The sequence below is a fragment of the Hipposideros armiger genome, unplaced genomic scaffold (genome assembly GCF_001890085.2).
Source record: "Hipposideros armiger isolate ML-2016 unplaced genomic scaffold, ASM189008v1 scaffold_17, whole genome shotgun sequence".
Lineage (NCBI taxonomy): Eukaryota > Metazoa > Chordata > Mammalia > Chiroptera > Hipposideridae > Hipposideros > Hipposideros armiger.
The window spans coordinates 8,194,574-8,207,446 of record NW_017731367.1 but is presented as its reverse complement, the minus strand read 5'-3'; the positions used below and the strand labels follow the sequence as shown (position 1 = coordinate 8,207,446).

General features: G+C 48.0%; 1 protein-coding gene across 3 annotated transcripts in view; it reads left to right on the top strand.

Moving 5' to 3' along the window:
• THAP4 (THAP domain containing 4) overlaps nt 1–10,121 on the top strand; it is a 47,472-nt gene extending 37,351 nt beyond the window's left edge. For all 3 annotated transcript variants that reach the window (XM_019629718.1, XM_019629728.1, XM_019629735.1), the window contains one exon: nt 9,822–10,121. In XM_019629718.1, the coding sequence (XP_019485263.1) occupies nt 9,822–9,941 (120 nt within the window). In that variant the 3' untranslated portion in view covers nt 9,942–10,121. The remainder of the gene's footprint in view (nt 1–9,821) is intronic.
• Nucleotides 10,122–12,873: the final 2,752 nt, after the last annotated feature.

The following is a 12,873-nucleotide window of genomic DNA, read 5'->3' as shown; positions in this document are numbered from 1 at the left end:
TTTCATCAGTTCTGCTTGTTAATGGCTGCCATGACCTCTCTTCATCAGTGACGTGTTCTCTCCCCTCAGGAAACCGTTTAATCCATCTGTACAATGCCCTTTTCTTCATGGCATTATCCCCATAAACTTGGACTAACATGTCCCTGATTTCACCTCCACTCTTGCCAAGTTTAACAAGAAATTTAATGTTTGTTCGTTGCTTTAACTCAAGCTCAGACATTCTCGCGACGGCACACAAAAACACGCGACAACAATAATGAATGCCACTCAGAAGACACAGCCACATGTAGACATGAACACAGCTGTGAGACACTGGTATACCAAGATGATGAGACCATATCGAGCTGTTTGTACAGTGCTGCCAATGTAAGTGCACAGTGGCAAGTTCGCGAACTTAATTGTCAGACCTCGTATTATCTCTGTGTTGCTTTCTCCTTCCTGTGTCTCTGAGTTTCCAGTGGTTTTAGTCCCCTACACCCCGAGGACCTGCCTTGATAGTATTCCTTGTGCAGGTCTGCTGGCCGCAATTCTCTTGAGTTTATTTTATCCCCAACTTGTTTTTCTTTCCCAATATTTTTTATTATGGTAGAATACCACAACATAAAATTACCATCTTAACCATTTTCAAGTGACCGCTTCAGTGGTATTAAGAACATTCAGATTGTGCAACCATCGCCGTTATCTATCTCCAGAACACTTCATCTTGCAAAACCGAAACACTCCCCATTCTCTCCTCCCCTGAGCCCCTTGCACCCTCATTGTAATTTCTGTCTCTGTGATTTGACTACTTGAAGTACCTCAGATACGTGGACTCGTACAGTTATTTGCCTTTTTGTGACAGGCTTATCTTACTGAGCATCATGTCCTCAGGGTCCATCCATGTCGTAGCAGGTGTCAGAATTTCCTTCCTTTCTAAGGCAGAGTCATACTCCCTTGTATGGATGGACCACATTTTGTTCATCCTTCACCCATCCATGGACACATGGGCTGCTTCCCTGTTTTAGCTGTTGTGACTGATGCTGCAGTGAACTGATATCTCTTCACTACCCTGCTTTATTCTTTGGATCTACACCCAGAAGTGGGGTCGCTGGGCCACGTGCTCACTCTGTTTAATCTTGAGGAGCCTCCATACTGTTTCCCCCAGCGGCTGCACCTTTTCACATTCCCACCAGCAGAGCCCAGGGCTCCTTCTGCATCCTGGCAGCGCTCGCTGTTTTCTGGGGCTTGGAGGGTAACTGTCCTGATGGGTGAGGTGGCATCTCATTGTGGTTTGATTTTCATTTCCCTGATGATCAGTGATGTTGAGCATCTTTTCATGGGCTTGTTGACCACTCCTGTATCTTCTTTGGAGACATGTCTATTCAAGTCCTTTGCCCATTTTTGAAGCAGGTTGTTTGTTTTTTGTTGTTTTGTTTTAGGAGTTCTCTATATATTTTGGATTATCAATCTCTTATCAGAAATATGATTTGCAAATATTTGCTCCCATTCTGTGATTTGCCTTTTTACTCTGGATAGTGCCTTTTGATGTAAATTTTTAAAAAATGTTTTCATGAAGCCCCCAAATTGTCTCTTTTTTCTTTTTGTTACCTGTGCCTTTGGTGTTATCTTTAAGAAATCATTGCCAAATCCAGTGTCATAAAACTTTTGCCCTTTGTTTTCTTCTAACAGTTCTATAGTTTTAGCTCTTCTATTCAAGTCTCTGATCTACATTGAGTTATTCTTTTGTACATGCTGTTAGGTACGGGTCCAGCTTAATTCTTTTGAGTGTGGATATCCAGTTTTCCCAGCACCATTAGTTGAAAAGACTGTTTTCCCCCACTGAATGGTCTTGGTGCTGTTGTTTAATATCATCTGACCATATGTGTGAGGGTTAATTTCTGGGCTCTCTATTCCATTGCTCTATATGACTGTCTTTATGATGGTACCACACTGTTTTTTTTTTGTTGTTGTTGTTGTTTTAATTGGGGAATTGGGGGATGGGAACAGCGCTGGGGAATTGGGGGAAGGGGAACAGACAAGTTGCTGTCGTTTTGTTCTTCAGTCTAGTTGTGGAGGTCGTTGCTTCACTGGCCCAAGTTGGCACCATCATTGCGCTCTTCCCGGGCGAGGCAGGTCAGTCGCCGGCTTCTGGACGGCCCCTCACTGCGGCTGCTGGCCGCTCACGCTGGCTGCTGGCCACATACGGTAGCCCATGGCAATCCACTGCCACAGGGACTGCAGCCCACGCCGTCGCCGGCGACTCATGGCAGCCCAGCTCCAGGTTGAGCTGTTGTTCAGCATCTTAGCTGTGGAGGGCAGTGTCACTGGCCCTCATATGTGGGATCCGAACCGGGGCCCTCTGGCATCCCAAGCGAGTTCTTAACCATCGCGCCACTCGGCCGGCCCGGTACCACACTGTTTTGATTACTGTTGCTTTGTAGTAAATTTTAAATCAGGAAGTGTATGTCCTCCAGCTTTAATCTTTTTTCAGGATTATTTTATCTAACCAGGGTTCCTTGAGATTCCATATGAATTTTAGGATGGATTTTTCTATTTCTACATCTTTGGGATTTTGATACACATTTCATTAACTCTGTAGATCTTTTTGGGTAGTATTAATATCTTATTGATACCAAGTCTTCCAACTGTGAACATGAGATGTATTTCCATTTATTTATGTCTTCTTTAATTTCTTTCTGAAATATTTTATAGTTTTCATTGTGTAAGTATTTCACTTCCTTGGTTAATTCCTAAGTGTTTTATTCTTTTTGATACTATTGTAAATAGAACTGTTTTTTTTTAAATTTCCTTTTAGTATTGTTCATTGTTAGTGTATAGAAATGTAATAGATTTTTGTGTGTTGACTCTATATCCTTTTACTTTGCTGAATTCATTTATTAGTTCTAACTTTTTTGTTTTGGTGGGTGGGTGCCATAGGATTTTCTACATATAAGAGTATATCATCTGCAGAGATAATTTTACTTCTCTTTTTCAATTTGGATGCCTTTTCTTTCTTTTTTTTTTTTTTTTTTGCCAGTGGGTATTCTTGCCTTCTTCCTGAGCTTAGAGGAAATTAAGTGCACTGCAGCCTTTGTCGTTGGCAGCTCAACGGCAGCTCAGCTCTAGGTTGAGCTATTTTTTTCACCATCTTGGCTGTAGAGGGTGCAGTGTCACTGGCCCATGTAGGATCCGAACTGGAAGCCCTGCTGCTCAGAGCTTGTGCTCCCAAGCCAACTCTTAATCAACGAGCCACTCGGCCGGCTTCCGGGGATTACATTTCAGAGCCTAAAGTTGTAACGCTAATTTGAATTTATACTAGCTTAACTTCAATAATATACAAAAGCTCTGCTCCTTGACAGCTCTGTCCTACTTCTTTCAGTTACTGAAGTCACAGATTGCATCTTTATATATTGTCTGTCCAAAACCTAAACTCATGATTGTTGTTTTTTTTTTAAATGCATCAGTCTCTTAAATCATGTAGAAAACAAAAGGTGGAGTTTTAAGCTGTTGTTACAGTAATATTAACTTGTAATTGTCCATGTGTTTACCTTTGCTGACATCTTTATTTCTCCATGCAGCTTGAAGTGACTGTCTTGTGTTTTTTTCATTTCAATGTGTGGAACTTCCTTTAGTATTTCTTACGGGGCCGGGCTAGTGGTAAGGAGCCCGTTCAGCTTTTGTTTATTTGGGAATGTCTTAAATTTCTCCTTCACTTTTGAAGGACTGAGTATAGGATTCTTGTGACAGTTTTTTCTTTTAGCACTTTGAAAATATCAGCCTACTGTCCACTGGCTTCCGAAGTTTCTGAAGAGCAATCGGCTGATACGTGACAAGTTGCATCTCTTTCGGGATTGTCTCTTTATAGCTTTCAAATTTGATTATAATGTGTGTCAGTGTGGGTCTTTGAGTTCATTCTACTTGGCGTTCATTGAGCTTCTTACATGTTTATTTATGTCTTACATCAAATTTGGAAAGTGTTAGGCCATTGTTTCTTCAGACATTCTCTGACTCTTTCTCTCTCCTGGGACTCCCATAATACATACCTTGGTTAGCTGGTTGGTGTCCCACACATACGTTCAGCTTTGTTTGCTTTTCTTCAGTCTTTTTCCCTTCTGTTCCTCAGCCTCGATCATTTCTGTTGTCCTGTCTTTAAGTTTACTGATTCCTACTTCCGCTTGCTCAGAATTGATTTTGAATTCCTCTAGTGAATTCTTCATTTCAGTTGTCATACTTTCTTAAATTTCTTTTTGGTTTATTGTCTTTATTGATATTTTCATTTTGTTCATACATCATTTTTTTTTTTCAAGATTTTATTGGGGAATGGGGGAGGAGAACAGCGCTGGGGAATCGGGGAAGGAGAACAGAGAGACAAGTTGCTGTCATTTGGTCGTTCAGTCTACTTGTGGAGGACGTCGCTTCACTGGCCCATGTTGGTATTATCATTGCACCCTTCGCGGGTGAGGCAGTCACTTGCCTGCCATTGGACGGCCACTCATGGTGGCTCACAGCAGCTCACGCCGGCTGCCAGCCACTCATGGTAGCTCACAGCAGCCCACTGCAGCAGGGGCTGAAACCTACACTGTCGCCAGCGACTCACGGCAGCCCAGCTCCAGGTCGAGCTGTTGTTCAACATCTTAGGTGTAGAGGGCGCAGCGTCACTGGCCCTCATGTGGGATCCGAACCGGGGCCCTGCTGCTCAGGGCTGGCGTCCCAAGCCAACTCTTAACCAACGCGCCACTCGGCTGGCCCCATACATCATTTTCTTAACATTCTCCACCTCTTTAGGTCTTCTAGTATCTTCAAGATGGTTGTTTTAAAGTGTTTGTCTAGAAGGTCCACTATCTGGTGTTTCTCCGCGACTATGTGGGTTTTTCTGTTGTTTCTTTCTTTCTTTTGAGTGAAAGAAACAGATAACATACTTGTTTCTTTGTTTGCCTTGTGATTTGTTTTTGTTCTTGAAATAGCGTTGTAACTCTGAAAATCAGATTCTCCCTCTTTCCCAGGGTTTGCTGTTATTTGTCATTGGTTTTATTTATTATTTTGTCTCTGTGCCAAGGATCACAGGTGTAAACTTAAAGTCTTCTTGGGTCTTTTCTGAGCCTCTCCCTGGGCATGTGCAGTCGCTTTTCTATTTCCCCTCATGTATGCAGTTGTTTCTGAATATCCTAGTCTTTAATGTCTGGTTTTTTGAAAGGGGAAAAAGAGGAAAAATGAGATGGAGTGAAAGGGTGCCAGCCCTTTAAATCTCCTGTAAGTCACTGGAGCTGGAGGCTTCCTTGAGCTGGGCTTGCAACATTGGGGGCTGCACAGCAGTGGCTGGCTGCCTTTCCTGCACTTCTGTGGTCAGAAGCAGCCATCGGGTACCAGAGCGCAGACCCCAGTATTTGGAGGAAGGGTCCTTTTTGCCCACTGTGGCTCCTGCAGAACTGCTCCAGGAACACACACGCGGCTGCCTGCCACACGGCTGGGGATAAGCCAGTGCAGTTGTTGTCTGGATAGGGACAGATTGGGGGCTGAACACTTCACCATCTTCACAGGATCCTCCTCCACCTCGTTTTGAAGAATATTTCAGCTGTATATAGAATTCTGGGAAAACAGGTATATATTTTTTACAGCAATTTCTTTATATTGTTTCATTGTCTTCTGACCTTCGTTGTTTTTGTTGAAAAGTCAACTCTAATTCTTCATCCCTGTCTATATAGTTTGTCTTTATTCTCTGGTCACTTTCAAGATTTAAGGTTTCTTTGTATTTCAGCCCTGTGGTGTTCCTAGGTGTGGTTTTCTTTGTATTTATCCTCCTTGGGTCCTCTGAGATTCCTGCATCTGTAAGATGATGTTTTTCATCAGATTTGAGGCTTTTTAGCCATTATTCCTTCAGCTATCTTCCTGTCCTATTATTACTCTCTTTTCCCTGAGGAACTCCTATTAAACATGTGTTAGTCCATTTAATATTTTCCTACATGTTCCTGAGACTGTTTATTTTTATTCAGTCTGTTTTCTGTATATTATTCAATTTGGATATTTTGTAATGACCTTTTTTCAAAATCACTGTTTTTCTTCCATCTCCAATTTGCTGTTAAGCCATTAGGTGATGTTTTCACCTTTCTGTCTCTGTGTCTTTTCTCATAATGTCCCTTTTTCCCAGTTTGCTCTCTAGCGCTTCACTCCACTCCCAGTCCAGCAACCTACTTTCCTTGTCAGCCATTAGGAATAAGAAGCGGGGGGGGGTCTGGTTATAGTCATGAGCTGTCTCCATAGCTTTAAAACGAATTCCACTCACTGGACCTGCCGGGGGGAGTGTGGGGGTTGTGAAGTCAGTCCTTCACCCAGTTCAAGAACCCACCCATATTTGATAGTCAAGACATGGAACACCCTAATGTCCATTAGCAGATGAATGAATAAAGCAACTGTCACACACACACACACACACACACACACACAATGGAATATTTTTCAGCCACAAAAAAAAAAATGAAATCCTGTCATTTGCAACAATGTTAATAGACCTTGGGGGCACTGAATTAAGTGGAATAAGTCAGACAGAGAAAGACAAATACTGCATCATTTCACTGATATATGGAATTGAAAAAAAAACCAAACGCATAGAAATAGGGAGGAGAATGGTGGTTGCCAGGGGCTGGGGTTGGGAAATGGTGAGTTGCTAGTCAAAGGTTACAGACTTCCGTTAGAAGCAAGTCCTGGGGGGTAAGGGACAGCATGGCGACTGTGTTGTATACTTGAAAGTTACACACACACACACACACACACACACACACAATGGTAACTGTGAGGTGATAAAGTGTGATAACCTATTGGAATCATTTCACCATATACACACGTATTCAATCATTACATTGTACTGCTTAAATTTACATGTGTTACATGTCAATTACCTCAGTAAACCTGGGAGTCAGCCTTATTAGCAGCAGGGGGCATGCACCTGCTCCCATCCTTCCCGCAGTGACCAGCCACACGTCACGGAGAGACGGTGACAGGCCTTCCAAGTCTGGAAAGTCTCAGGCATCACGTGCGGGCTCCCGCTTGTCAGGCTCGCTGTCTTCCTGCCCCAGCATCCGGACCTGTGCTCTGAGAAGCCCACTGACCTCTGTCGTCTTACCTTCTTCATTTAAGGCCTAAGACAAAATCAAAGCCGTCTTCCTTTCTCCGAACCCTTCCTTTCCCACCTTTTTCCTACTGAACAAAACAAAACAAGAACAAGAAAAAAAACATGTTGAAAAAGCATTAAAACACCCAGAAATTCTCACTGAGACTTCCCTTCACAGCAGAGTTTCACTTGGGTGTATGCAATCTAGGAAAAGCAAGCACACTTGGCCAAAGTAGGAGCTTGCCTGTTGTTAGGATGGACTTTCTCAGTGAACCAGAAACGGCCGAGGCCTGTATGTGTGAGGCACCGCGTCTTGGGGTGGCGTGTGCTCTGAGCAGGGCTCTGCGGGGCTTCTCCGCCCCACCCCATCCTATCATCCCTGCAGGTTTCTGTCCTCAGACTCTGTGCTCCCTCCACTGGCAGCGTAACTGCTCCCAGCCCAGGCTGCTTGTTGGCCTTGCAGAGGAAACGTCAGATCCGTGACTTGGGCGGCAGCCACATGGCTGGTGGTCCCCAGGCCCTGTCTTTGCCAGTCCTTGGGATAAAGAGTAGAAAGCAATGGGTTTCATCCTGGTGATTGATCGAATCAGCTGGGTCCACCTGCCCTGGGAGTGGCTTGAGCAGCAGGATTTCCAGAGGCCTGCTAAGGGTCTCCAGCGTCCGCAGAGCTAGGGACCAGGCTGTCATGAGTGGACACATCAGCTTCAGGCGCTCCACTGGGCCTGCGCTCTTACTCCCTGTGCCAGGGTCCAGCGGGACCACGAGGAAGGTCTTACAACAAGAACCAACTGATTAAAAAAAAAAAAAAAGAACCGACGGATCGAACAGCGAGGCCATCCTGGGGTCGTGCACACAGAATGACTCTGAAGGACCCAAGTCCTCCTCCCCCATCCCTTCCATGCCCAGTGTCACAGACAGTTACCCATCCTCCCTCAGCAGCATCAGACAGGCCACTGCCAGTCCCCATGGCCACAGCCTCCATTCTCTCTTCCCGCTGCAGTGTTTTTAAACCCTGTTCATTACTCCAGCCAAGAATTGTCTGAAATTTCGTTTCACTGGTATTGTGATCGCCAACGTGAAACTAGTCAGTGGCATGTCACTTGTACAGGGCCTCTTCGCACTTTAGTGGGTCAGTGATTCTTGGGGTTGAAGTGCGGACTGATCCAGTGAGTCTGGGTGGCCCCCCACCCCCCAAAAAGATGGGCTATCTTCCTGTAGCTTCAGAGGCTCTGGCCGCTTCTGTCCGAGAAGTGGGGCTCGCGCTGTGGGCGTGTGCAGAATACGGGCTCGCGCTGCCTCTGGTCCCAGCAGCCTGGGTGAGCCCCGCTTTGCAGTTGTCAGGGCTGACAGTGGCTTCCACTGCCTTATGGACACGAAGCCGGTCTGTGGCAGCCTCGGAATGACCTACCTCATAGGGTTCCTAGTTGTCACCAGAGGCCGTGGGCCTCAGAAGACTTCTGCTGAGGCTGAGCGATGCAGTATCCATCTTCCTCAACGTAAACCTTTCCAAAAGGAAAGCAGCACGAGAAATTTCATTCAAGGGGCTGCGAAGCCCTAAGGACCTGCTGGGTGACTCTTGGGCCCACTGCCCTTGCTGGCTTTGGTGCTGAACGAGCCCCTATGACAGCTGACTGTCATCTCCAAGATGGGGGCCACACTCCATGATGTGAGTTACCAGCCTGAGCAGAGCTCAGTGCGTGCACACCTGGGGCGCTGGGCAGCCCTACCCTGCTTTTCCTGGCACCCGCTCCCTCCTGGGACTGGGCAGAGGCTGCCTCGGTGCCTCAGCCGTGGGCTCTGCCCCTTGCTCACTGCTTCTTGCTGCCAAGTTTCTTCTGGAGCAAGATGGCTGCTACGGGGTGTGTTCAGACTGTGGCACAAAGACACAGAGCTGAAGGCTGAGGGGGAGGCCGCACTGAGACCCACCCACGTGCGTGACATGAGTGTACGTCCATGTGGCGTGGCCTGAAGCCACTCGAGCGATGCAGAGGGAACGGCGATGGCAGGTATGGGGGCCAAGTTGGGTCTCGGCTCTGCACCCCCTTCTCTCTGGGACCTTGGGCCTTGCAGCCTTGGTGGTTCTCTGGTGCTTTTAAATAGACCCTTTAAAATCTGGCTCATCTGGCTTTGTCTCTGCCAGAGGGCTGGCCAGTTACAAAGCAGCTGTCTGCGGCCCAAAGCAACACTCCTTTTATTTTGTCCACTCTGAGCCCCCAACGTGCTCTGGAACTCTAGAAGCACTGGCCATTCGCGCCGTCTCTCGCCAGGACCGCTACAGCTCTTCTTGTTAGAAATGGTGCCATAATTTGTTCCCATGAATTAGATTAGTGGTTGCCGAGTCTTCCAAGAACACGTCTGACATCAGTTCAAGCCGTGGAGTGAAGGTGGGAGGAAATGAAGGCGCGTGGGAAGGGCAGCGTTCATCCGGTCAAGTGTGTCATTTATAGACAGAAAAAGGATGGCTTCCAAATACACTGAGATGGGCGGGGCCAGGCACGTGTTCATCTGTTGGTTTTCTGGGGACAGCTTGGGGCAGGAAAGGTGCGGGCCGGGGACAGGACGCCTGGATCGTGGCGCGCCCCGTGCTCTGGGAACCGAGGGTCTGTCATCCGCTCACGACCAAGGTGACATGTGGCAGCCTCTGCAGGAGCAGCTGGCCTGTGGCAGGACCTCGAGCATTTGTTGAATCTTTAGAAGATAAAACTAAGGTGTTTTGTATGTGTTTTGTTCTGCTCAGATTACCAGAAAATTCAGGCTGAATTCTGAAGGCAAACTTGAACAGACAGTCTCCATGGCAACCACTACCCAGCCCATGACTCAGCATCTTCACGTCACCTACAAGAAGGTGACCCCGTGACCCAGAGCGGAGCTTCGCCCAGCGGCTGACCGTGTGTCCTGGTGACACTAGGCTCCTCAGCAGGTGTGGGCGTGGCCGCAGCGTCTGGTGGTCTCAAGGGTGTTGTCCCGGGTTCCTGTAATGACGTAGGAAAACCAAATAAAAGGCCTTTATTTTTATGGCTGAGCATTTTGAATATTACTGCCTGTGTAGACTGGAGGTGTCTTTATCTGCTGGTGACTGTTTTCCAGAAGCTTCTCCCTAAAAGGTTAGGAAGGATGACTCTCTCTCTCTCTCTCTTCTTCCTCCTGCAGTTTTGACAAGATCTGAAATATTTTTAAACCATAAGTAGAGTGGTCAGTGATAAGCTGAAGACAAGGATGGGACAGAAAGGGCTGTGCTGGCCTTTGCTTTACATTTAAGGAGCTGACGAAGCCCAAAGACCCCATTTACATACGGACGGAGGCCCTTCCCAAGGCAAGAGGATAGTGAATGTAGGTCATTCTGTAAATTTTATTTTATTACTCAGTAGTATCAGATTCCTTTCTTTCCTTGTTGATTGTGAGAGTTTGTAGACTGCTCCCCACTCCTGCCTGTCCCCCAGCTTTAAACACCTGCCAGCGTTTCCCAGACCAGAGGTTTTATCTGCTCTCCCCTCTTCTTTTTTGCTGGAATATTTTTAAGCAAAAGCCAGGCATTTGTCATTTACCCCTAAATGCACTGAAAACAGAACCTTTGTCTTCTTCACACCCAGGTGTCGGAAACCACAGGGGACAGACCTGGTGTGAAGGGGGAGGTGTGCTGGCTGCAGGGGCAGACGCAGCCACAGCCTTGGGGACAGAGGCATTTTGGGGTGCCCGTGCCTAGGAGCTCAGAGGGGACCCAGGGCTGGCGCTGAGCTGCAGAGGAGCGCGGCCAGTGTGTAAGGGACTCACTCAGCAGGTACCCTGGTGCCAGGGGCCAGCGAGGCTGGTGCTCAGCACCCCAAGGAAATCAGGTACAGTTCTTCCGCAGCCAAGTCCTCACGGGTCACAGTGAACTTTGATACCAGATGTGTTATGTACCTCCAAATACAGTGGTGAGGTAGGCGTGGGACGCATATCCCCATTCCAAAGGGCAGAAATAAGAGAAATGACAGATCCGAAGCAAGTGCAGGACCTTAGGGCCTCAGAATAACTCTCTGGCTCAGTGTCTGCCCTCTGGCCACAGGAGTGGCTGTCCTCCCAGCAGCTTTGCTGGGCGCAGCACACTCCGCATTTATGGGTCACCATGTGCTTGTACTTCTCCCGAGCTGCAGTCACACACCAGTGGCCCTGCCCACCTGGAGTCACCCTAGTGGGGGCTCCCTGTGGCAGACCCCCATGTGGGTCCTGGGTCTCTACCTGGGTTGCAAGCCCGACACTCGGCCACTCCATCCTTCAAAATCTGGACGGAGGTAGCAGAGCCCCCTGCCTCCTGCTTCCTGCTCACTGGTGGAGATAGGACCTCGAGGACTCAGAACACCTGCAGTGTTTACCACCTGTGCCCTCCAGAGGGATGGCACCAGAGTGCAGGGAGCGGGCCCTTACGCTCTGGGCCTGTGAGGAGGGGGGTCATCTCTGAAATGCCCTGGGGTCATCCTCCGTGGTCCTGGGACATTAGGCCTGGCTTCTGTTTAGGTGGCTAATTCCCCCTCGTCTTGAGAATAGCGCCTGGCTTTTTTGAGACAGCTGATCGATACCAGGCTCCTTGTCACATTTGTCCACACCTTCCACGTGGTCCCTCAGAAGATGCTTTCTCATTACTTTCAATATGGATAGGCTGAGAATTTTCCAGATGTTTGAGGTCTGCTTCCATTTTGATGAACGATTCTGTCTTTAAGTCATTCCTCTCGCATTTTACTATAAACGTTCAAGAGAAACTAGGCTGCTCCTTCAACACCTTGACGGTGCCTGGAAATTTCCTCAGCCAAGTACCCACTTCCATCGCTCACACATTTGCCTCCCACAGACATCGAGGGCACGAGCGTGGCTCAACCAGGGGCCTCCCCACTTGTAACAAGGGCCGCCTTCCTGCGGTTTCCAAGAACGTTCTTCATTCCGTGAGACGCCATCAGAAGGGCCCCCGCTGTCCACATTCCCACAACAGTCCACTCACGGCGGCTTTGGTGTCCTGTCCTGTGAGAAGGTTGAGGCTTTCCCTCCACTGCCCTCTTTTCTCTCTGGGCCACGAGAGTCACCTAAAACAGACCATTCATGGCACCGTGGGCTTTTTCTAGCAGGCACCTTAAGTCTTCCAACCTCAGCCCATGTTTAGATTCTTTTTTTTTTTTTTTTAAGATCTTTATTGGGGAATTGGGGGAGGGAACAGCGCTGGGGAATTGGGGGAAGGGGAACAGACAAGTTGCTATCCTTTTATTCTTCGGTCGAGTTGTGGAGGATGTTGCTTCACTGGCCCAAGTTGGCACCATCATTGCGCTCTTCCCGGGCGAGGCAGATCAGTCCCCGGCTTCTGGACAGCCGCTCACGCTGGCTGCTGGCTACACACGGCAGCCCAGCTCCAGGTTGAGCCGTTACTCAGCATCTTAGCTGTAGAGGGCAGTGTCTCTGGCCCTCATGTGGGATCCGAACCGGGGCCCTCTGGTGTCCCAAGCCAGCTCTTAACCAACGCGCCACTCGGCCGGCCCCCACGTTTAGATTCTTGTCACAGCAAGTACCCAGCACCCGGTAACACTTTCTTGTAGTCTATTTGGGCTACTAGGACAAAACACCATAAAATGAGTCATCTACAAATGACAGAACTGTGTTTCACAGTCTGGAGGCTGAAAGCTCAGGGGCATGGTGCTGACAGGTTGGTCTGGTGAGAGCCCCTTCCTCATAGTGGGTGTCCCCACATACACTGGCTGTGGGGTGAGGGAGCGCTCCGGGGTCTCTGCCGGGAGGGCTCCAATCCTGTCATGAGGGCGAAACTGTCG